Source organism: Cotesia typhae, unplaced genomic scaffold (assembly GCF_013202065.1).
Source record: "Cotesia typhae breed Kobodo isofemale line unplaced genomic scaffold, CoteBio_Ctyphae contig_48, whole genome shotgun sequence".
Classification (NCBI taxonomy): domain Eukaryota; kingdom Metazoa; phylum Arthropoda; class Insecta; order Hymenoptera; family Braconidae; genus Cotesia; species Cotesia typhae.
The window spans coordinates 3,760,925-3,788,096 of NW_027423756.1; the positions used below are offsets into that span (position 1 = coordinate 3,760,925).

General features: G+C 30.9%; 1 protein-coding gene across 2 annotated transcripts in view; it reads right to left on the bottom strand.

Moving 5' to 3' along the window:
• Window positions 1-22,872, bottom strand: part of LOC141529304 (homeotic protein ultrabithorax-like) — a 153,087-nt gene extending 130,215 nt beyond the window's left edge. For both annotated transcript variants that reach the window (XM_074245810.1, XM_074245809.1), the window contains exon 1: window positions 19,511-22,872. In XM_074245810.1, coding sequence (XP_074101911.1) covers window positions 19,511-20,204 — 694 coding nt within the window. In that variant the 5' untranslated portion in view covers window positions 20,205-22,872. The remainder of the gene's footprint in view (window positions 1-19,510) is intronic.
• Window positions 22,873-27,172: the final 4,300 nt, after the last annotated feature.

Consider the following 27,172-nt stretch of genomic DNA (forward strand, 5'->3'; position numbering starts at 1 on the left):
TTACTATACACTCCATGAACACGTTCCTAGTGTAGAAACTCACTCACTCTTTCTCCCTTACCCTTGCTCTTGCTCTTATCCTTACCCTTGCTTGGTCTTTACTTTACTTGGAGGCTATGTATATATGTAATGCCATACACTACGCCCGGTACTTTGCACACGTGTGGCCCACTACTGAACGCACATATTCCACCGTCAACACGTGGTCCTGTCGACACTTATCTACTCCAATAATAGCATCACATTTAATAAGACAAAAGTTTAAAATTATTCTCTGCTCCGTAATATTGATCATTATAATGATAAAAATTCTTATTATTATTAATCTTGAGTGTAATTAGGAGAGGGTGGCCTAAAACGAGTAAGCTAACGAAGAAGGCCTAGAAGTTTTAGTTTTTCTTCGACTTACTAACGAATATTATTCTATCCGACATAAAAGTGATCAAACTTCAATATTAGATAGGAATATTGTCTTAGTTTGGGCCTAAGAATTTCTTATTAACAAAAAATAAAAACTGTTTAAAAACTCGCTTTGCCCTACCCCTTAGCCCAAAGCGGATAAGCACTACAAATAGATGAATCTAATGATAAAACTAATTTTGATAATAAAATTATATATTTAGCTAACATAAAAAAAAGATTTTTAGGCATTGCAATCATTCAAATAATGATCTTATTTTTATTGCATTAATTTTAAGTAAAATAAGCATTGTTCTATTGAAATTGATAACAAGTTTTCAATCAAGGATGTATTTCCGCTTTTTTCTTATATTTACGTATAACTTGATAATATTGTATGACAAAATAAATATAGAATTGGATCAGAACAGCGCAAGTAGGTACCCACTTTGTCCTACCTGCTTTGCCCCGGTACACATTTTTTTGCTAAACAATTGTAAAATCAAAAATACAAAGGGAACCTTCCGAACTTGTATCGTCCTTTAGAGTTAAATGGTACCAAAATAATATGGTTTCATCAATATTATCATAAGTGTAATAGTGTTCGAATTATCCGATGACACATTCCATTCGTAATTTTAACAAATTTAGCAATTTCTTCATTTTGTATTTTGTTACTTTTTGTCAAAACTTGAACACCTAATCAGAACTTTCAAATACTCAGGAGTGTTCCCATGATCACTACAAATGCATCATTTGACATTCGCACTCAATGTCACAATAAAACAGCACCTACCCGCTTTGGGCGAGGTACCCGCTTCAGGCTACCTTCCCCTATTCTCCGCTCCGTAATATTGATCATTATAATAATGAAAATTCTTATTATTATTAATCTTGAGTGTAATTATGTAAGTGTTGGATTGAACTAAAAAATAAAAAACATATGATAATATTAAATAAACGGATAAATCTATTTACATACTTGCATGTAATTTAAAAAAAAAAGTTCAAAGAAAATGATGGACAAAGTTAAGAGCGAGGTCCATCCAATGATTACCCTCTCTCCCTTCTTGTTCGGATACTGATAATAATACAAAGTTGATATGATGATACTAACGCGAGTCGAATGTATAAAGACATGTCAGGAGCACGGTGATAACTGACTAGCGAGGTAAAAGCTTGAGCAACTCATTGGCTGATGCGAAAGTGTGTGGCTTGTTCATTTTCGAAGGTGAACGAATGATTCACGGCACTTTAGTCGAACAGGTATGTCCCGAAGGCTTTAAGATACCTATCGTACATTCCCGTTGGCAAGTCTGTGCACTCTTATACATATATATGAGTAAAGAGTGGACCCCGTATATAAGTATGATTAGTGAAAACGAACGATAGAAGGGATGTCTGAAAAAATATACCAAAGATCCTCCAAAGACCGTTAAAAGTAAATTGTTCTTTTCTACTACCACATTTCACATTTCTTTATAAAATAATGTTTAAACTTATACAAAATACATTTCAGAGTCGGAGTTCGAGGGTTATTGTATTATGTCAAGTCACGAACTCGTTATAAACTCACCCAAGACATATTGCTTATGTACATTCGGTTGGTGATGCTCGGACCAAATGCGACAATTTTGCCCTTTTCACTTATACTTACTCAATAAATATTCTTAATTGCTCTACATTTTTTTATTTTATGTCTTTTAGTGTTTGTTCAAAGGAGGTAACTAACTTGGATTGTATGCTTTATTTTTAATTATTATTCAACACCTTGAATTTATTTATTCAGTTTTTTTTTATGAGAAGCTGAAATTGAAGATGATTTTATTTTTCAGAAATTGCGGTCAAGCTTTTTTTTTGTTCTGATTCAAAATTTAGAAAAAATCATAGAATTGATACTTTATTAATACAATTTCTCAGTTAACGAAACATCAGGATACACTACCTACTTTTTATGTAAAAAAAAAATATTAGTGGATTATAACACTTTGTATTTTCAACCGAATTTTGATGTTTTGTTTATGATGTATATTTTTATTATAATGTTAAGAAAAACTTTTCTTGTGCCAAAAAATTTCTTCTCAGTTTTGAAAAAATAATTTTGGTCTTAGCAAAGATTTTATTAATGCAAGAATAATTTTTTTCATTTGGAATAGAAAGAACATTTTTAATATTAATTACTTAAAATATGAAATATTTTTTGGAGTTGAGTACAGGAATTAAATTGCAGTTTTTCGAAGCAGTAAGGTATCATACAATGAAGAAATTAAAAAAAAAACAACAAAATTGTAGCTCAAGAAAATTAGCTTCTGCTTTGAATCTAATAGAAATAAATCTCTTTATTCGCTCAAATATAATTCAATTATTACTCTATTTTCATTTTTTATTAAAAAAAAAATTATTCTTAAATCATTGTACAGAAATAGAACAAAATTTTTCATTGGAAAATTAATTAATTTAATTAAAGAAAGCAGTTAGGAAAAGAAAAATTATTTTGGTTGCAGTAAAATTTTACTAAGCCAAAAAATGTATTCTTGCTCCAAAACAACTCAAGTCAATTTTCTTGTTTCAAGTAAAATTTTTTTTCTGCCTAAATATTATTATAATTAATAACTTACTTATATATCTTCATTTTATAACGCAAAATACTTTATAATTAATAATCATATATTAAGCGAGAGATTTTTGCAATCAAATTTATTTCACAGGTGTAATTTATTATAAGTAAATGTAAATATTTGAGTAATTGATACGTGTCATTCAAAGTTAAGAAATAATAAATGTATTGGCTCAACAAAGTTACTTTTTATAAGATAATATTTTTTTCCAATGCAAAAAAATTAATAAATAAATAAAAATATCGTAAAAAAATTCCAAGAATATCCGTTTTATTACATTTAGATTAATAACGTAAAAAATGACTGTATAAGAAGACACAAACGAAAAATAAGTGTACTGATTTAAAGTGATTTGATTCAATGAAGTATAAAAGTTAAATCTGATAAAAAAAATCCAATGTAAACAAAGAAGATAAAAATAATAAAAAAAAATGTAAAGATCGTATCCGGTTTGGAGGTTCAACTATTGAGAATGCGGCAACGTGGCAGTTTTGATTCGCAACAAATTTCTACTTCCATGAAATAAATTACTAGGTGGAGAGAATCTTTTGTGGTCGACAAGAAGAAAACGAAAGGGTGAAGAAATGATGGAGCGAAAAGAGAAGAGAGAAATTGTGGAGTTGCACGTAGACCTAACATTACCTAGAAGGAGTGGTCAAGATCTTCTGCCAGTCGACGATCTTGTTATAAATGCAATCGATCATTTCGGTATATCGAATGTTTTATTATTCAACAGCCCAAATACTTTACGGAACATCGAGTAGTATGACCGAAATAAATAAATAAATACGATAAAAATAATAACTAAAAAAAATAATCCGATTTATATATAATAATAAAGTAGCGAGTCGGAATAAAAACTAAATAATAATATTATAGAGATGGGGAGCGTGAGAGATGTGAGTGAGCAGGTGTAATTTAACATCGTGTAAGTAATGAGCAATCGACAGTATGAATACCAATTTTTTCTACATGCGGATCTGCAGCATCGAGTTACACACACACACACACACACACACACACACACACACACACACACACACACACACACACACACACACACACACACACACACACACACACACACACACACACACACACACACACACACACACACACACACACACACACACACACACACACACACACACACACACACACACACACACACACACACACACACACACACACACACACACACACACACACACACACACACACACACACACACACACATATATATATATATATATATATATATATATATATATATATATATATATATATATATATATATATATATATATATATATATATATTACACATTACATGTGTGTACAACAAATCTATACATATACAACAACACTGTGTTTATATTGGTGGCATAATGACAGAAGAAAGAACCCGGTTAGCATAAAGCTGGAATGATTTAAGAAGTCGAAAACTACAAGTGTTAACATTTAAAAACAATTCTCACGTCGTTGTTTAATTCTATTGTTTTCATCGGATAAAATAAAAAACTTTTTGCAGTAAAACCTAATACAAATACAGGTAAATAAAAGTACATGAACATGAGACTGAAAATGTGTAACTCTTCAAGGATAAAACCACTCATGCCCATGAAATTCTTACTTGCGATCCGACGGTGTCGAAAGCATACTCCATGCTCTTTTGCCTCGCTTATTTATTTCTTTTATGAATAACGAATCTAGAGTACAGTACACCACTACTGAGTGAATGCTCTGAAATTTATTATTCGAAAGTACTTCCTCATGTACTCCACATAGTAAAGTAATAAACTAAATGTCAATTAGTGACAAAACTACCCAGTTATTGGCTTTTTATTCGAGTTTAATTACTATTCAATGAGCTTTATTACTGATAAACCGGGTGAATATTTTAATTAATTATTGTTTATTATTTAACATCAATTAGCATGAATATTTTATTTATACCAGAGCCCGGGAAATTTAGTGGGAACGTTGAAAATGTAATAAACATTCAAAATTAATTGTGTTGTGCTGCTAATAGGGGCATATTAGGTTTCTAAGCAATATTTCAATCTTTTTTATCTTTTTGTTGTAGACAAGTTTAACATTTTTTTTTTCTATTTTTATCTTCAGGATTTAATTATTTTAAGATTATATTCATTTTTTTTTAATTTTTTAAATAAATTTGAAATAGATTTAAATAAATTCTTTAGGGAAAAATGGTGAAGAAATGCAATCATTGATTAGAATGATAATATATGTTTAATTTTTATTTAACCTAGAAAAATTAAAGATTTTTTTAATTGACAAAAATTTTTAAATCGAAAAATTGATGCATGTAAAAATTTTTCATCTATTTGATAAAAAAATTTAAAAAGAAAATACAAAAATTTTGTATAAATTTTTTTTTTGAATAAAAAAATTATAAAAAATGAAAAATTAATTTAAAAAAAAAAAAAATTTTTTTTTTAATTTTAATGTTACTGACAAAGAAAAAAAATTTTCAAATGTTCGAAGAACAATTTTTTTATTTAAATTTTGAACGGAATTATTAAAATGTTTCAAGTTCATAAAATAAATTTACCTTTAAAAAATTGAATTCCAATTGATCAAACAAAAAATTAATATTCACGTAATTGATGTTAAAATAAAAATAAAAAAACTAATAATTCTCTAAGTAAATTAACCCCCGAATTAATTAATAATATGTAAATTGAAATGAATCAAATGGAGCAATTATGAAATTTTGAAATGAACATCCACAATTTAGAGATAAATAATTAATAAGATAAATTAACCAAAGCATTTCTGAATTATTAATTTATACAATATAAGCTAAAATTAATAAATCATGAATAGCATCACATATGCATTTATATGAGCAATTTGAGCTGATCACAACAGCATTCAGAACAATGAGCCAATACACTCAGCCAATAAAGACAAAAGACAAAAAGTGTATCATATCGTTTTTAATTTGAATTTACTGAGGTTACTGGAATCAAACAATATAATAGATAGATTGATTTAAATGACTATTAGTGTCGTAAGAAATAATTAACCATAAATATTCAGCAACAAACTACACTTGAATAATAAATAAAAGCATTAATCAATCGATTGTTTTGAGTATGTCACTAAATGAAACATTTATTACAATTATAATTTTTTGTATTCATCGCAGTGCATGAGCTAATTTTTTTTTATTTTATTGTATTCTCAATTTATCTCGAAAATAAATGAAAAAAAAAATTAAGCTGCAGACCACCCAGATGTTATTACGTAAATGAATTTCTTCACACTATCACAGTTTATTTTTACATGATATTCAGAAGCTAATAACGTCGATAGATATCGATCAGTACTGAATCTAGATGAACTGCAGAATTATAAGCTAAGCGTACCATGAAAAACTTGTTTCGCAAGCGAATTTTGTAGTTTCTGAATCTGAAGGAGCGCTCAAGTAATAAACGTATTTTATTTATTATTATTATCATTATTGTTGTTATTTTTTATTTTCAACTGCAACCGATATCAATGTTACAGTTTACTGTTTCTTTGATGCAATCAGGCAGTTTTAACAGCCGGAATCGCTTTTGAATTGCATTCGAATGGAGCTACACAACCTGCTGTAGTTATCACAAAATTCAGGTGCCTTGTTTTGTTGTTCATTCCGGTTATTTCAACTAACGGGATCTTTAAGCGAGAAGATTTGAGAAAAAGAGATTTGATGATTCAACACTGAAAATTCGTTCTTCAGTTATTATTATTCTTTTTCTTCCTCTTCATCCTTATCGTTTTTATTCTTCATCTCTTATTTATTCTTAATCACATTTAGTTTCGCAAATTATTTTGCGATCTCAGCAATTTGCATTCTTCTCACTAATGGCAAGGCTTCTTGCAATTTGTCTGGTAACAACATAAATTACTGCTCTCTTTGATGTACTTCTTTAATAATTTTTTATCCATAGTACATTTATGACGAAAACCAAAAATTGAAATCGATGGACTTCGAACTTCAACATTAACAATTTTTTCCACGTTTTTTTTTAGCTTAATCTTTAAGTATTTATAAATTGATGTAACGAAATCTATTAACGCCATTTTTATCAACTTCAATGGGTCCGATAAATTTGAAAATTTACAAACGTAGTCAAAACTTATGGCAATACAATAATTTTATAATTTTATCCTAGTAAAAAAATTTAATTTTTAAAAGAAAAAATTTGAATCAAAATCAATTTTTGGTTTCACTAAATTTAACTTAAGCCAAAAAAAAATTTTTCTTAATCTAAAAACTTTTTTGCATCCCGTGCTTTCTTTAAAATCAACAAATTACATTATCAATTCCTCTATTCTTATCTAAAATTTATTGAAAATTATTCAAAATAACTTTTCACTTTTTAGTTTGATTTGCTATTAGAGCGTGTTTTTAATTTTTTAAACTACAATTTATTTATTCGTTGAATCGCAATTAATCTTACTCTCCAGTATGATTAAATTATTTTGACAATACAGTCGTTTAAATCAGTTCGGATAAGATTTATGAGGTAACTAGTTCTTTGATCTTCAAGCTCATCACTTTTTATCAAACTAACCAATATTTATGTGACACATTAAGCTGACAATAATGACTCTTTTTATTTTATTCATCTGATTATTGTTATTAATTTTCTTAAAAACCTAAACTGACACAAATAAAATAAACTAAAAAAACTTGCACAGACTAGATAGAAATGAAGATGTAAAGCGAACGGTGGTTTTGACGAGACTGAAGACTAAATGTAGTTTAAAATACAAGGGACTGAAGACAGAAGTTATTCTGAAGATCTAACCGACAAGTTAAATATTAAGTAAATGACCCAAAGCAATAAACGAGAGGTTAAACCAACAGTTATTCGTTTGGTATTGTTCTCAGATTGGGTCGTTTTACGATATTTTTCGGCGAAAAGAATAAAATGGTAACGGTACGTGGGGGCTGTAAAATATTCAAATGATTTTTACAACATACAGAGGACAGAGGGTAGAGAATTTCGAATTTCGACCCCGAGGAATATATTTGTATTGGTATTGGTATTGGGTGACTTAGGCAATAGATTGACTAGTGTATCTTATTCGGCATGATCCCGGGACACAATTGACGTGTAAAGACGAACGTGCCCGTGAACGGAACACTAAGTTTTATTGCCTGTACCGAGCCGAATTACGAGCTACGTCCTCCACGTTCCAACTTCTTCCACCTTGGTAACCTCGAAATACTCACGTTCACGGTTTATTGCCATGGTATTGGACCGTAAGTGTTTCCAGAAAGTATTTATTATATCACAATCTCCACATCAGTACTATTGACTCAATTATTTAACAATATATATTAACTGCACTAATATATACTATATAATATTTAAACATGTTATAAATAATTAACAGAAAAACGTTAATGAAGATATATTGAAAAATTATTGTCCGGTATAATGATAATGTCAACTGTATTATCTCTTACATAATTCAACTAATCAAATAAATTATATTATGTGAATATTTGAATTATTGTAAATCAATGTAATGACTGCCGGTATTGCTTGAACTGGAAAACCTGTTTCAAGTTATAGTGAGTGAAGAAAGAACAAATTATGCTTATAAGCTTTTGTTAAATTTAAATAACTTTTTTAAAGGATATTTTTATTTTAAATTGAGGAAGTAATTTGTAAATATCAATTGAAATAAATAATCCATTTATGATGCACCTGGTTAATTTCCAATGAAAAAAAATTTAGATTTAAAATCTGTAAAACTTGTTTAAAAATACATTTTCTTGATCCAATTTTTGGCTGACTATTGTAACTGCAACCGAAATAGATACGCAGTAAAAATTTTTTCGTCATTGTGTAGAGTGTTAAAATTTGTGAGTAGAATATTATACTCTACACAGAAAGAAAGAAAGTCTTTAGTCAAGCAAATGTTTTCTTAAATCAAGAAAATTTCTTCTTGTTCCAAAATATCTTCGGTCTTCCGAAAAAAAATTATACAAACATTTTGATTTTTAAATTTAAAAATAAACTATAATAAATTTGTAAATTTTTATTGAAAGATTCAGAAATCAGCCTAAAAAAGGATAAAATAATAAATTTTAATAAAAATCAATTTTGTGATTTTTTATGTTGAATTTCACAAAAAAATTGAAAATATTTTATTATTCAAATTTTGTTCATTTTTTTATCTAAAAAAAATAAATTTTCCATTAAAGAACCAATTTTCTTGGCTCAAGAAAATGTTTAAAAAAAAAAATTACTTTTATTAAAATGAAAATTCTTTAAGCTAAGAAAATTTTAAAGTTTCAAAAAAATTTGTTTTTGATTAAAAATAATTTACCTCTTTTTAAGATTTGTTTTCATTCAAGTAAACTTTTATTATTAGTTTACATTTTCGTTATTTAAAAACACATTTCTTTATAATTTTTCTTCAAGGGGACTTATGAAGAATGTGCACTTGTAAAGAGTTAAACAACTCAAACGTTAACCGTTGGATATAAAGTATAAAATAATAAAAGAGTATAAAATAGACTTTAAATGTCCATGAATTTAACAGTGAGTTGTTTACATATTCAAATAGTTTATGCGATGACAGGTCTAAAATGAAGATTTGATGCTGTGGAAAAGCATGACAAAGAACGTGCTGAGTTAGTGGGTAACCACTACCGCGGCGTCGTAAATTGCACTGGTTAATGGCACAACGGGCGACGTTTGTCCACACACGCTACGACACGTAACGTCCGTTAACGCCTGCCTAATATCTCCCAGCACTCCGTTAAATATGTCGCTAGAGTAGTTGATCTAACTTTTAACTCTATTAATATTGTATTGCACCTTATTTTCAAATAAGTCAAGACTAAACTTTGTTTTAGTGTGTCACACTGTTGCGTTTAAATTAACTCAAAAACTTTATTATAATATATATATATATATATATATATATATATATATATATATATATATATATATATATATATATATTTACATCAGCATTAAGTGATATTTCGTGATGAATTGTAAAAGATACGGAAATAAAAAATTGTAAAATCATGATTGAAAGGTATAATCAGTATAAAATAATTTAAAGTTTTTTAAAGATTTAAAAACATGTTAGTACATGAATATTACGTCTTGTGCAGGAAATAGGCACTCGCGGCTATCGCAAAAGAGAGAAGAATGCATAAAGAACATAAATAGCTACAGGAAAATTGATGTGTATGAACAGGTACAAGGAATAAGTGATCGAAGTAGTCTTTTATGGTCTCTAGTTTGAGACATGCCGCGTCAGTTGAGTGAACAGAACACAACAGAACAACTTCAACACGGGGCTGGGTTTAGTTTGAGTATCCCAATGAAGGCCATGCCACGGAACCATCCAACAACTCAACAAGAGATGACCACGACCAACAGAACAGAAAGGAATTATACGATGGGATGAACAAAAATGAACTATCTTTGCGATATGATGTTCTGATGGGAAAAGTATTCTTCCCGATCTTGACAAGTATTATCCTCAAAACTTGACCTTTTTCCCAGACACAGACGAACTCACCACAGCACAACATACTGATGGAATATATGCTGCAAAAGTACCTACACTTACATTGCATACTGCACCGCGTGAGTAAGTACAAGTATTGAAAGCAAAGGCCACTGGACTGTACAACTTAAAAGTTTGTTGTGTACGTGGTCGGCAATGACGGCATTGTGGCTTTTAGTCAGGGTAGCAGGTGCTACCTGTAATGGCTGCCTATCAGGGCGGATACAGGGTATATAGTTGCACCTTCAGGTACACCAGAGAAAAGAGGATACATTTATATATTTATACATTTATATAGGTAATGCTTAAATGTGCATAAAGTATAAACGAGTTATGTGCACATGGAGATCTATTTCCAGTTTCCGCCTTGGTGATTACATCGAACTAACTCAAAGAGGATTAATTGAGTACGGGCGCAAACGCTTTGAGGGAAGCGCAAAAAATTAAAAGAGGGTATTAATGTTAATTATAGAGTTGACGTTAATTGCTCAGAATTTATTGAGCTTTCATCGTGCAATATTTGATAACAAAAAGTGTATATGTAATACATTGTATATTGTATATTGGAGTGGTATGCAATACCACATGAAAAATGAAGAATAAAGAATAACACTTTACTGATTGCCGTGCAGTAAATTAATTTATAAAAACGGGAGTACACAGAAATAATAATTGTTTGGGGCGATGGATGTGCGAAAAAGTTATAAATGAATGTTGAAACTTTTCTCGTCAGCCACCTCGGTGGTTTAATGTCACCGTGAGAATACTAATTGATAGGCGTCCGTCGACGGTGTAGAGAGAATTACTCGTAGGTTGCGGGTTGTGGGTGAGGACATAACTCTTTGTCGTATAGTATAAAATTTACAAAACAGCATGATAGTGAAATAGTCTCTGTTCTATGTACTCTACTATGTACTGTGTATACCGTACAGGTATTTGTGTATTGTGTATGCATAGGTGTAACCCAAGAGAAGCTAGCTTGCTTTACTGTACATGCAAACAGGTTATTTATCAAAATGAGGGAGAAGGTTGCATCGCACACGTCAGCCAGTTTTGTATGGTAGTACTAGGTCGCGCGCGCACCGACGGCAATCACACACAAACTCCATTCTATATATTCTCTATATTCTATACAATATACACTATTATACTACGGCTGTACGGCTCTGACTCTTTTCTCGTTTAAAATCTCACTTTTATTCTACTCTTGACACTTAGTTCTCTGGAATTCCAGGCAAGACAAATAATTCGGGTTTGAGGACGTCCGCTAAATTAATGGCGCATCATAGTATCACGACTTAAATTCTTTTCACACTGAATTACTAAGGTTTATTGCTGGGGATGCTTTTCATTCACGGATGAGTTAACAACTGATTTTTTAATTCTACATATGTATTGATTTATTATTTTGTTATTTGGGTATTTATTTTTGAACAGTGAATTTTTATTTCTATCAAATTAAGTATTTTCTCAAATTATTGCAAAACTCCAGTAATCTCGGACATTCATTCTTATCCTTCACTGTGCGTGTGACAAATATAATTATATTAAGTAACTAATAACAAGTTAGACGAAAATTTTTATCATAGTAATTTATAAGTCAATTAGCTTAATTAAACATAATTTTTAACGAAAGGAAAAGTCGAATTAATTTTATCAGTAACAAAATTAATTTTTTTTCTGATTAAAATTTTTTATCTTTAAATATAATTATATTGGGTAATAATTGTATACGTTAAGAAATTATCCGTCATTGTGTCAAAAAAATTTTGGTAAAAAATTTTCATGTTGAGTGTTTTTCATTTTTTTGTTTTCGTTCAATGTAATTATCAAATCAACACTCAATTGTGCTGAATATTTAGCATACAAATCTTTTTGATGTAAAAATGGGAATTTTTTATAATACTGAAGTTAGCCGTCAGCCGTCAATTTTAAAAATTTTAATAAAAAATCAATTACAATATAAAAATGCTTCTAAAAATTTTCAAATGTAATTTTTATTAATTTTCACATGTGCAATTTTTTAATTAATTTTTTTTTTAATAATTGCATTATTATAAAATTTTAAAATAATTTTCAATGTCTGCCAATTTCAGTGTCATAATTTTTTTTGTTTCTAGGATTCTCTTTTCTATTCTACACAGAAAGAAAGAAAGTTTTGAGTCAAGCGTAAATTTTCTTAAATCAAGAAAATCTTAAGGAAGATTGAAAATTTCTTGAATGAAGTTAAAATTTCTTGAACAAAGTTACATTTTTTTAAGCCAAGAAAATTTCTTCTTGCTCCAAAATAACTTCGGTTTTCTTTATAATTTTCGTGGTTCAAGAAAATTTTTTTTTCTGTGTACTATTTAGCAGATGGATAATAGAGACTATGACAATGTCCAAAAATGGAATCATATATGAAAATTTTCAAAAAATTAAATTTCAAATTTTAATTATAAAACAAAAGTGATTAATTTTTCAATTTTGTTGTATTTTTTTTGTCAAAATTTATAAAAATTATATTTAATAAAATTTATACTCCAAAATACGATTCAAGCATAAGTTATGATTATTATGCAAAAAAATATAAAAAACGTGATATGATACAGATTGTAAACATAAAAGTAACTTTTGGTTGATTTTTAAACTAGTACGAATGTTTTTGAAACGAGTAATAGGTAAGCGAGACAGGCGGGGAGAAGGGAAAAGGGCGTAGTAAGTCAGAGCGTCGCACGTACATCATCCTCCATCCAGGCCATGGAACAACACAAGGAAGGCATCTCAAATACACACATGAATACTGAGAGCATCCACTTGGGACTGCCTCTTTAGTTAGAGGCCATTGGTGTGTGACCCATGTGTAGATATATGTGCCAAGACAAGATACCTCTTGGCTCTCGTTGATGGAGCCAGAGGCAGTGCTACTCGATCATCCGTTCACACACGCCTATCTTCGACAACCTATTCACACTCTCGATTTCATTGTGTTGAACTTTACTTCACTTTACTTCACTTCAACAACAATTGCATGTAATCAAATTATTTAAATTATACACCTTGAGATGCTCGTAATAATAATGATATTATTAAGTAAACATTTTTATTGAAGAATAATAGCACTAACTGCTTATAAATTTTCATTAGGATAATTATTTCCACATGTGTGAGAATTTTCAACCGCGAAACTGATAAGCGTTAACGTCGACAGTTGTGTGTACTGTTTTTTTCATTTCATTTTTAATTTTTTTCCCTTGATAAAATTTTGTAGACAGTTTAACAAGTTAAAGATTACTCAAAAAAAAAAAAAAAAACACATGACAGTTATTGAAATACCGGAAGCGGCGACTAAATAAAAAAATTTACACGATAATTTAAATTTAATTCGTACTGTTGTAAGCTTTGGTATCTTTCAACAAAAAAAAATTCAGTAATTTAGATAAATAAAATTACTGTCGGCATAATTTTCTCAATCATAAAAACTGAAGACAACTCAATTTCAACCGCATAAAGATTAAAATTATTTTCAATAAATATAAAAGTGACGAAAAAAAAGAAAAAAAAAATTTAATTTTTATATGACGACCAATTAATTTAAAAATCAATTGCTCCGCGTGTAATAGCCGAAATTGAGAAAGAGAATGAGAAAAAAATAAGCTTCCATGATCGAGTAGCGGTGCGCCACCGTCTAGAGAATAAACCTCACACTGAATCGGTAAACTGGTAAAAAAAAGAGTATCTGTGTTACCGACAGCCCATTGCACGGTCCTCCAACTACTGGATGGAGAAGTAAACGACCCAAGCTGCGATTTCGTTGTCGTAAACGTCAGCGTTACGGTTACAGGGCTATTCGTAGCTAGTTTATATTGTACGAGGTTACTCCCCGAGGTACGTTGCACCTAAAATCTCCTATGAACACACTCTGTTTGTACTTCTGATGTAGTCAGGCTACTAACCACGTGTTTCTGCTCCAACACATTTTATTTTATTTACTTTATTCATCAATAATTTCTTCATTATTTATTTACTTTCTTTTTTTTTTTGAGTCTTTTTAATTTAAATCTGTTTGTTTTTTATGGGATCCCAAGTTGAAATTTAAATCGTAGATTCAACGTATTGAACGTTAAAATCGTCTTTTGAACGTAGTGGACGTTAAAAACGTATGTTGAACGTATCTAACGTATTATAAATGTAAAGAGAAACGATAACTACATATTTTTAATTTTCTTAGCAGAAAGTTAAAAGTTTCAATTTTTTTTTTTTTTTTGTAAAAATCTAGTGGTACAAAATTTTATAAAATTGTATAAAAAGTTATCATTTTATATACAGATTTATGAGGCTATTTTTTATATAAAATCGTATGAATGATATTTCATAAAATTTTACATAATTTTAGAAACTATTCCAAGGGCAAAAAATTTCGATAAAGCATTTCCGTAAAAAAAATGGTAAATTTAAGCTAAAAATGTAAAATCTCCTTAACAGAACTGAAAAAAAAATTTTTTTTGTCTAATTAAGTTTCAAGCATGTGTAGTTATTTAAGTAGTTTTAATATTACTTATTTTCACCCATTATTGGTTCTCTTCACATTTACAATACGTAGGATCCGTTCAACATATACGTTTTTAAGGTCCATTACGTTCAAATGATGATTTTAACGTTCAATACGTTGATTCTACGTTTCCAACGTCTAATACAATCAACCTACGTTGAATCTACGATTTAAATTTCGAGTTGGGATTCAATGAGATAATTTTTCCGTCCTAGCGTCCGGAATTACAGTGCGCCGTTAACGGTATGCTTGGAAGCAATTGCACGGAGTAACAATGAAATAACATGGTATTATTTCATTTTTACAGGATAAACAGATGAGAGTCAGTGAGTAACAGAGAGAAAGTAAAGAATGTCTGTGTCTATATGTCTTATGTTGGTATGAGGCGTTTGAGATAACGCAAGACCTCAAACCAGTGTCTTTTGCACCCTCTAATTACCCTATAGACACACCGACCCTTCGATGAGGGACCATAAATACCCCCGGCCACATCTGGAAAGTCGCCGGTGAAAGTGATCTAACAGTGCAGAGAAAGCAAAATGCTTTCTCCGTCGGGGGTGTGGGAACATTTACTCTGTCCCATTCAAAAATAATACAATGTGTTTAATAGAACATTTTATACCACTAATTCAAAAGACGAACACTTGCTATTTACACTTACTTTTGTTGCCTCATTCTTAAGAAGATTCATTGAAAGCTTTACGAGGTAAGGCAAAATCTTAAATACATTTAGATAATAAATATTTTCTGACATTGAAAAGTAGTCAAACAAGTCATTAAAATGTGATTTATAAATTTATATACTATCAGATCACCTCTTATTTTGCCATTTAAATTTTCTTAATGGTACACTCGTTTTTTTTAACACACATTCTCGTTTCTTTTTCTAAATTAACAATTGGAAAAAATATACAATTAAATTAATAATATGCTGACAATTATTTACTTTACGATTCGTCACAGCAATTTATTTAGCACTTTGTATTTAAATTTATGTTATTAATAAAAATTACCACAGATGATTATGTAAAAAATGACAAAAATTGTTTATATTAGTTTTGATTATGTACTCGTTAATCATTTCTTCGATCCGCAGTATATTAACCTACTCTTCCTACACAACTGTTTATTTATGATATATAAACATTCATATGCGTCATTTAAGACTATTAAGATAGTATTCACATAATTCAAATGATAAATAAAAAAATGATGCAAAATTTAATTTTATTGACACAGTGAAAAGTTCTTTTCAATAAATACCATTCAACAATGTATGAAATTTATAAATTTATAAATTAATTTTGATTTTCTTTTTATAAAATTTTATACATTAATTTTGATATAGAAAAAAAATTAAAGGTCTTTTTTAAGTTTTAAAGCACAAAACATATTTTGTATTTTCCTTTTTTGTCATAAAATAAACTTTTAAAAATCTAAATGTGTTCAAAATTTTGAAAAAATATATCACTTTTTTAAAAATAAAGACAGTTGTTAAAGATAATATGTCCAAAATGTAGAATATTGATTATTTTTCATGGAGAAAAATCTCGTTTATTAACTTAAATCTCACTATCAAAAAACTTAGCCCGTAAGATATTATATTAATTAGAAAAAAAATTAAACTCAATTAATTTTCGTAGTAAGCTAATGAAATTTTATAAGGAAAAAAAAAGTTTCCTCTCAAAGGTATAATTTAATTAGAGACAAACTATAAAACCAACTTTTTATGAAAAGTGACCTTTTATATTTAAATATTGGTACGTGTTCTGAAGACAAAGCTTCTTTTATCATTTCGATAATTAGTAAGCTTGAAAAATTGATAAATCCATTTCATGCAGTCTCATAATAATCATATGGATTTTTTTTCTCTGCTGCGATTAATTTTATATTAAGTATTATTAACAAATGATTTTATATAAAAAAATTAAATTTTCCACAATTTCATTTTTTTAATAATAAATTACAATTTTTATTTGTGCTAAAAAAAATATCTCATTCTATCATGAGCGTTTAAACGGGAATAAGTCTGTCAAATAAGTGAACCAGACAAACTAAAAGACTATAAAATTGAAGAATGATATTAAAGAGCGTAGGACAGAATGGCAAAGAGCATGGGAATAGGATTTATCAAACTAAACAAGAATGAGTAACTTTAGAAAACATATACATAAATCGAGGAGGATTGTGTGCAAAAGAGCAAAGGAGACAGAGACGTCAAGAGTCCCGATACCGATAATAGTAATGTGAATACGTGCGTACGTCAAGTAAAGACGGGAACAGGAATAGGAGGAAGAGCAGGAGCAGGACAAAGAAGATAATAGAGAGGGACGATAGAAACAGTTGACTACCGGAATCCCAGTGTCCGGAGGGGCAAGTGTGCTGCCCGTATCGGGGAAGAAACACTCGAGCCCCCAAACCTATTCTCTATTATATATCGCGTACCCGACAATTTTACACGCACTTGACTCCATTCTGTTTCCCCGTAGATTTGCTCTCGAGATCATCAAGAGCGGGCTCTCCATTCCCGACTCTTCCTACCCTCTCTTTGACAGGTATCAGATTAGAAAGTGAGATGTTTTATACCATCCCGAAGGTGTGATGATATTTTATTCTCATTATATTCGATTATAAATACTCTCAATGAAGATATTTACCGGAATAATTTTATTGTCGACAGAAAACATTTATTTAAATTTAATCATTCGTTACTTTTATTTATTGCTTAATCCTATTTTTTATTGCTATTCCTGCTACTATTGATACTGCGATCATTGGTGCTCGTCGACGATTCATTAATGCTCTTTCACCGAACTACAAAAATGTTCCATTCTCATCCGAGTGGATTGCTTCGACGATAAACTATTTTTAGCTTCACTGAGACGATAAATATGTTAATACTCTATGATTAATGTAACATACATTGATCGCACTAAGCTTTACGAAAACTGTATTAAAAAATTAAATTATCGTCCATATCTATCTTGATTAAATCAATAAAAAAATTCTCAGTTCTTTGAGTAATTATGTAATGTTAATTTTTTACAATTGATTTTCTGCTTCTACTCATTTTTAATTTTTAATCTACTCCAACTTTTATTTAATTTTTTTGATATTCTTTTTATCTTAAGAAAGATATTTTTTAAGTGAAATCATTTAAAATCTAGCTTTGATTCATGTTGGACTTTGTTGATTTATTTCACTTCCTCAGTGACGACAATAAATTGAACAATAAAACTTTTAATAGATGCTCTTAACCTATATTCTTACAAGTATCTTAATCGTGTAAAATTGTCTTGTTGTTAAAATAATTAAGAGGCATAATCTTTGGTTTTATTCTATCTTTTTTTCACAGAAAAAAATTTTTCATAGTGTTCAAATTAACTTAAAATTATATTGCACAAACTGCTCGTTTTCCTACTTTAAACTGAGTACTTTTTCTAAATAATGCCATTATATTCTATTAAATCCAAATTATCGTTTTTGTCCATTTTAGTTTCTGATGGAGAAACCACAAGACGATTTATGAAAATTAAAAACAAACATTGATATCACCCTATTTTTCAAAGAACTGTGAATTTTTATTGAGATAAACTGACTTTATTTTAATCTAAGAATCTAGTTTTCACTATCAAAGATTGTATTAAATTTTAATTAATATTTTTATCCTTTCTTAAATAAAATTTTGTACGAAAATTAAAAATCAACATTTGTATCACCAAATTATTTAAAGAACTGGAATTTTTTTTCCTGTATTGAAGATTTGTAGGATAGATTTGTTTCAACTTAACCAGAAAAAAGTGCCATTCGGCAACCGAAATGGAAGTAGATTTGTTCTCTGTATACAAAATAGTAATGAAAATTCTAATGATCAATTAACTTACACTTAATTTTTTTCTATTCAATCTTTATATATTGTTCTTATAAAAATGATGAAATTCACACGAACATAACGAATGAAATAAAAAAATCGAGTACATCTTATTCAAAAGTTCCACTCTGAGGACAAATAGAATAATTAGATTTCTATGAAATCTACTAAAAATGATTGAACTCAGTACAATTTACTCATATCAAGAAATACATTCTATTTTAACAAATTTCCTGCTTGGTTCAAGATAAAACAATTCTTCTAGATTTTTTCTCTTGAATCAAGTCGATTTTTTATCATCACATCCACGAAAATTAAAAGCAAAGCTTGGAAAATAATAGAGAGAGCAGATAAAGAAAAAAAAGTGAAAGATGGTATCTGGTGCGTATTTTTGAGTTAAAATAAAAAATGTGATAGCACGTGAGTGGGTATATTCTCGTAGCCCTAATTCAGTTGAGCACGCGCTGCACGGCAATATTTAATCCCGGCAGTTATGATAATCAGATAGGTGAAATAATGAATGCAAACTCACCTGCTATGGCCATCCAAGGGTAGAAGGTATGGTTACCAGTGGGTTGTTGGTGTAGTTGAGTGGCGACCGGTTGGCTCGCGGTGGAGTTAAGACTGCAGGTGTTCCACGAGGAAGTCAGGGACCTCGAGGAGCCGTTGTTACCGGGACTCGAGGCGGGATCGCCGCCCACGAGACTGCCGTAGCTGCCGACTCGCGTGCCTTCAGGCGTGCACGCGGATGGACGAACCACGGGATTACTTTGGCCGTTCGCGCCTGACGTCGCCGACTGCCAAACGTCCTTGACAGCGGCTGCAGCCATCACCGCAGCATAGCCGTTTTGGTGAGCTGCAGCAGCCGCAGCGACTGCCTGCTCCTGCTGCTTGCAATCTTTTATCGCTGCGCTCGAATACGAGGACGTCGTGTGTCCGGTCGCCTCTGGGGTTGAAGAATAGAGCTTGCAGGCGGTCGCGACACTCGCATCGTATGGAGAATCCTGAGGTGGCCTGGTATTCGTCCCGCTCCCAGGATGGATCCCCAGGCTGCTGGATGTGTGGTGATGATGCTGGCTTGAAGCGTACGGCGACATTCCCAGACCAAGGGGAAACCGGCTGTAGGCTGCTGCGGTCGCCGGATCATGGTGCTGACCTGCTGCACTTGTTTGATGATGGTGGCTTCCGTAGAAGCCACTCGCGCTCTGCTCAAAGTACGAGTTCATTATTCCGGGTATCTTGAACACACTTTTCACTCAAACACACGATTATTTTTAATTATAAATAAACTCGAGCGTATTTTTAAAACTTTTAAACAAATCACAGAATTCTTTTTATAAATTACAATAATAATAATAATCACCAGTTAAGTTAATAATGATGATGATGATGATGATGATGATGATGACAACGAGGATTGATAAAGTGTCAATGGGACAGTAAAATTCACAAAGTAAAAATAAGGAAAAACCGGCCGCGAGGTCGTAAAAGTCATCGGCGGCCGGTGAGATAAACTTGATCTATGTCAGAATCGTCAATAGTTTAAAAGAGCGCAGCGCGTATTTGGGTAGCTCATGACAGCGTGTTTTATGGTTTGTTCAAGCGGACGACCTTTGCCGAGAACTCGTCGGCCCGTGCGGCCGATTATCGTTAAGCCGTTACGATGTAATAAACTGGGCAATAAGACGGGCTATAAACGCCGCTTCGGGTGTCCCGTGCGGCCCAGTTGGCACGCGACCTTTCTTTAAAGACCTGATGTAAGCTATTAATGTTTGCTTTTTAAATCGTTAACCACCTTGTATCAATTTATTTATTTATTTATTACGATTACGATATAGTTATTGTTATGTTTATGTTTATGTTAATACGTGTAATCAATAAATAATAACGGTGATGATTATAACAATATCAATAATAATACCATTAATAATAATAATAATAATAATAATAATAATAATAATAATAATAATAATACTTATTATATATTATTATTATAGCAATAATAATTTAGCATTTACTAATGTGTGTAATTAAATGATTGTTCTCAATAAAAGCTACTTGTTAATAACGAAGCTTGACGGTTGCTCGTACGATCTTCACTGCACTAGCACTTGAGAAAATGTGAATCGCCGATGACGTTGGATAAGTACGCAAGCTGTACTAAAGGAATCGTAACGAACCACGGTATGCCAGTGCGGTGGTCCACGGCACACTACTGCTTTTCTCGCGCCCCGTATACCGCCACTCTGTACACTCATACCGTCTCTTGCTAGCTCCGGCCTCTCGTCAGCTCTCTCTCACTTTAATTCAGTAGCTTTCTCGGTTCCACTAATAGAAACCAGAACTTTCTCTCCTTATCGCTCTCACTTCAATCCAGAAACTCACTCCTCCTCTAGCGGCTTGGTGTATGGGAACAAGGCGCACACCAATACTACCCTCTTTGTTTCTCACGTGTCGGTACCCCTCTCTTAAGCGATAACCGAGCTCTCCTCCGTTTCCACCATTTCCACCCTCTCTTTTCTACCCGGCTCGATTACACGTGACATTCATCTTTCTCTAACTCAATCACTTTTACAGAGTTCTCTCTTGTTTACTCCCACTCTTACCCCAAAACTTGATATGCGCACTCTCTCACTCTTTCGCTCCCACCTCTAAAACCGGCAACTCGCCTGCTCACTCCTTCTTTATTTTTGATATCCCTTTTTCGCTTTCTCCTTTGCAATTCCCACTGCTTTGTCTTCGTCATTTTTGGAGCACATTACTGCCCCCTGTTGACAATTTAACAAAGCTACCGATGTGCCGCGGATTAAACTCAGAACCTTATTCTGTATCAGAGTAGTTGTCGCTAGCAGCAGCTGAAGATAAAGCGGCAAAAGAGCAGTCTATGAGCTTACACTGCTTCATTATTGACTAATAATCAAACACTTAAACTGTCATAAAATTAAAAATTCAGACTAACCCTAGTAGCTACAATTAAAAAATTTAACGATGTCAATGATTGAAAGAAAAAAATTCCACTGACAGTGAAATAGCAGCCGAGTGAAAAATTAAAAATTTTAGACTGTTTTTTAGAATTTGTGTTGGCCAGCAACAGAAACAAGTGTTGAGAGGAAAGCTGGTGCTTAAGGACCAATCAGAATAGAATTCGTCACGGCATCGCACGAAACTACTACGCGAGGAGAAAGTAGTCCCGTTTGAAAACAACGCCCATATCATGACAAGCACCGCCCCCCTTTTCTCCCACTACGGGCTATAAAACCACGTAACTTCGCGCGATGCGCTCGACACGCGTGCCGGCGCCAAACTATGAGTATTCAGGGCGCCACCTTTGAAATCAACCATGAACTAACCCGGCATACCCATTCGGACGTTCAAACTGCCAGCATCGTCGTAACCCAACGTGGTCTAAACGATTATTGGCCCATCCAACGCGTCCTTTACGTCGTTTAAGTGCCTGCCGCTTCACTACACATTCACAGGATCACACTTTCAAGATATCGCTTTACTAAACATTTCTATGTTCAATATATACTGTCGAGTGGCATATCAAATGCTTTTTTTCTATTCTTGTAAATTTAGTGACGATTCTTTATCCATGCGGGAGCGATTTATAAATAGTCGGTTTTATTTTTCAGTTTCTGTTTCTGTTGCGATGTCTGTGGCAGTAAAAAAAAGTAAAAAAATTTGGAAAATCACAAAGTACACAGGTCATAGTATTAATTGAATTTTTAACAAAAAATATATTCCATCGTTGATTTATGATTTAAAAACTGCCAAAGACAAAAGAAATTTACTATCGCCTATTGTTTGCGTAGTTTTTATTTTAAATATTTCGCGGTATTTTTTATACTCATTAGACTGAACATCAGCTGTAATTGTGACGCATGCGCTTACGAAAACCAATTTATCAATATTTTTATAAATATATTTAGAAGACTGATATAATTTATTTTTTTATTATGAATTACAATTAAACGACGCCGAGTTGTATTGAAATATTCAAGTCCTTTCTAGACAAAATAAATTTTAACGAATAAAAAAAAGGTTTTTTTCTTTGATTTCTATCACGAAGAATCAATTTTTTTTAATTACAGAATTGATCTTGATTAAATCATCTGCTTAATAAGATGCAGCCTTCTTTAATTAACAATTACTGGTGTGTTCTGTGCAAAAAAAATTTTTGATCATAATGCATTCCAAATGAAATTTAGATTTTAAAACACAAATAAATGCTTACCGAATTTGGAATAAAATTATACTGATTATCTTGTCAAAATAAAAAAAGTTTAATAGTTTGTTTTAAAAAGTCTATGATCATTTTTCAGCAAGGATTGCAGATTGCATGGAAGTTTTCTACGAACAAAAAAATTAGGCGAAAGATCTAATCGAACTTTTCGATAAAAATCATTTAATATTTGCATCTAATTGAAATTGTTATATATAAATAAAGTATTGAATGAACACAGAAAAATGCTATTAGTAAAGTCAGCTTGACTATTTTACGGCATGAAAGATTAAAAAAAAAAAGTTGATGAAATTCGGTTTGTTTTATTTATTTTCATAAGAAAAATAGAATAAAACTATAGCAGATTTGACTATAAAGTTAATTTTGATTCCAAATCTAAATTTTATGTGAAATTAATTTTTTTAACGGTGTATAACAATCAAAATAGCTAAGAAGAAGAGACAAAAACATTATTTCCATCTTAGAGCACTCTTTAATGCTTCAGATTATGAATTGTGCAATAATCACTATAATTTTCACTTGAAATTTGTATTGAAATTGAATATTAAAATCACAACAAGCTGTTTACCGCAGTATCCAACTGTATATTAGGATGTAAATGTCATTGGATTATCGCCCCTAAAGTTAACACCCCATAAATAATTCTGTAACGAGGCGAGTAATGTCCGTCATAAGTTGTCCTAACCCAACTGAAGGCTATACAAAAATTTTCTCGGTTATTTGAAATGTATTGTTGTGTTAGTATAGGTTTTGCGATGAATTGTGTTGAGTAAATTATTGTGACGTATTGACAAGGTCGTAAATCAGAAAGTGAGAATTTACTCCCGTATACAGGAGAGCTATAGTGTCTGGTGAGTTGTGAATAAAAACAATAGTTAAAATAGACATTTATGTATGAGTAATCCAAAAGAGAGATAAATTAGATAATCAATGTAAATGAAGAACTATCTCATAAAAAGTCTACCATCATTTCTCAACCACTTGTGGGGCTCCGACAGGTGGCAGGCAGTTTGCTCGATAATCATGACGGTAGTAAACTTGGGTTTTACGACCACTCGAACAGAATCATAAAAGTCAGGGCCTTTAAGCTCTGTTCGCGTGGTGCTCTGAGGCGCGTGTCGGAAATGAGACGAGGGCGTGAGATCGAGAAGAGCAGACGACGCTTTCTCATTGAGACCAGTTAAAAATGGGTAGCTAAAACGGGCCTAATGCCCCATTCAAACCGCCATTGGAGATACCCCAACGACCAGCCAGGGATTCACTTAATGACAATACACTACTGTTATCCGACAATGATATTATAGAGCATGCTCATTTTTACTTTTACTCCTCTATTTCTCCGATAAAAATCAACTTTCTTACTTAATTGCATTATAAGGTTAATTTTTATTTGATGAGTCAGACTCGATATTAATTTGCTGTTTACACTGGTAGAATTTAACTTGATTCAAGATAGAAAATCGTATTAATTAATGTAGCAAATATGGCAAAGAGATTATTGCACTAAGTAAATTCAATTGAGTCGAAAATTTTTCTGCACAATTTAAAACAACGATGTTTATCAAAAAACATTTTCGGGATTCATTTTTTTTTTAATACTTTTTTTTTAATCAAGTTAATTTTATTATCAGAGTAGATTACAAAATTACTGGAATTTATGGATATTAAGTTCATTATTGAAAGTTAGAAGATATATCCTAAAATATAAAACTTTTGATTGAATTAAAGTTAGTTTAGTATGTAAATTATCGAAGCAAATGGACCCTGATCCCAAATTTTAAAATTGATAGTTGATTGAAGTTAGCTGAGTATCGAAATAACTCAAAAACATGGACCCTGATTTTTTATTGGTTCAGGATTAGAACGCGTTTGTTATTGCTTTAGATTAAAGAGTGTGCACTGATAAAAAAATTGACTTGACTCAAGAGCCAAAATCTTGAACCAAGAGAATAAATTCTTGAGACAAAAAAAGTTTCTTAGACCAAGAATAATTACTTAACTTAAGAATTTATTCTCGTGATTCAAGAAAATCATTTTCTTCAAAATGGTATTCTTGATTCAAGATTTTGTTTCTTCAGTCAAGTTAACTTTTTTATCATGCAGTATGCGTACAGCGCGCAATTTACTCTCTTAAAAGAAATCAGTGGAATTTCACTGATTTCTTTTAAGAGAGTTAACGCGCATGAAGTGTGTTCCATATTTAACGCCGTAAACAAACTATACTTTTTTATAGTCACTCTTTACACGTTTTATGGTGTGTTAAAATTGTATAGTTTGCTTATGCCATCAAAGCATCGTACTTGATGTGTGTTAAAATAACGCACTAAATAACACACTTGGTTTTGGAATAGCTGAATCAGCTCGACGAACTGAGTCGAAATATAGCAAAATTTTTCGAAAGTTTCGTTATAAGGACCAATGCAATAGTTAGATTTCTATGAAATCTACTAAAAAAGATTAATAATAATAAAAATTATAACATAATAATAATAGAAATGAAGTTAGTGACTCGAGATCAATTCTTGGTCGTGTTATTATTGTTATTGGAATTGACCCATTGAAAACATCGATCTAATGAATATTTCTCAAATTTACTTATTGAATAAAAAATCAATAAATGAAATTTTGCGTTAAATAGAATTAGTGATAATTAATTCTTATTTAAACTTTTAAATCTCGGCTGCGCCTCGGCTAACAATTACATGTGATCTGAGGCTTTTCTTATTTTCCTTCCCAAGGGGTGTAATATACTATTAACGTTTTAATTAAATTCGGGTATAAAAGATTTAAAGTTAAAAAAGATAATTTTACACAGAAAGAAAAAAATCTTGAGTCAAGCGTAAATTTTCTTAAATCAAGAAAATCTTAAGGAAGACTAAAAATTTCTTGAATAAAGTTGAAATTTTTTGAACGAAGTTAAATTTTTTTAAACCAAGAAAATTTCTTCTTGCTCCAAAATAACTTCAGTCTTCCTCATAATTTTCTTGGTTCAAGAAATTTTTTTTTCTGTGTAGATTATCGAAGAATCTGATGAAGTTCTTAATAATGATTTACTCGATTCAAGTAAATTTTTAACTTCCCATTAGGAAAATCGAAGATTTTAAAAATCGGAAAGTTATCCGAAGTTATTGTTTTTACTCCGTTTTACAGAAATCGAGTTTCAACTAGATCTCGACGTTTTAAAGTCACAAGAAGTTTCCCTGACATAACTTTTCAACGACTAACCCGATCGAAACCTACTAGACGGCGTTCTAAAAATTTCTCTCAAACTTAGATTTTCTGTGAATTTGGATCGATTCGGATCGATAGATTTCGAGAAATTTCAGAAAAACTGAGAAAAAAGGTTTTTAAAAATTTTTAAGGTGATTTTTTGAAATAACTTTTAAACGGCTCTATTGATCGACTCTAAAATCTAATCAGCTCTTAACCTAGAAAAACTACGTCAATTGCCGCTAATTCGGTCAAAAGCGGTTGATTCGTTCGAGAGATATCGTAAATTTTATTTTGATCTTACTTATACATTTGGATAAATTATATTTATTTCAATAATTCATTACTAGCTTCAACTATTAAAAAAAATATTCAATTCCTTTAAGTAAAACAAAATTTTGTCAGAGGCCAGACGATTCATGTTGTAACAAAAGCAAATATGTTTCTACGTGAAATAAAAAATTAATTCAAGACAAGAGGAAAATTCTTGAATCAAGTAAAAAATTACTTAAACCAAAGAAAATTTATTAGTTTAAAAATTTTTATACTCACATCAAGACAATAAAATTTTTCAAAATTGTTTTATTGATTCAAGTTTATTTTTTTTTGTCTATTACTTTTGTGTGTTAATTTGACACAATAAATGTTAAATTTACACATCAAAGTGTTAAATATTTAACACAAAATTTTTTGACGCAATGACGCAAAATTTTTTACTGTGCAGAACTCTTTCAGTTT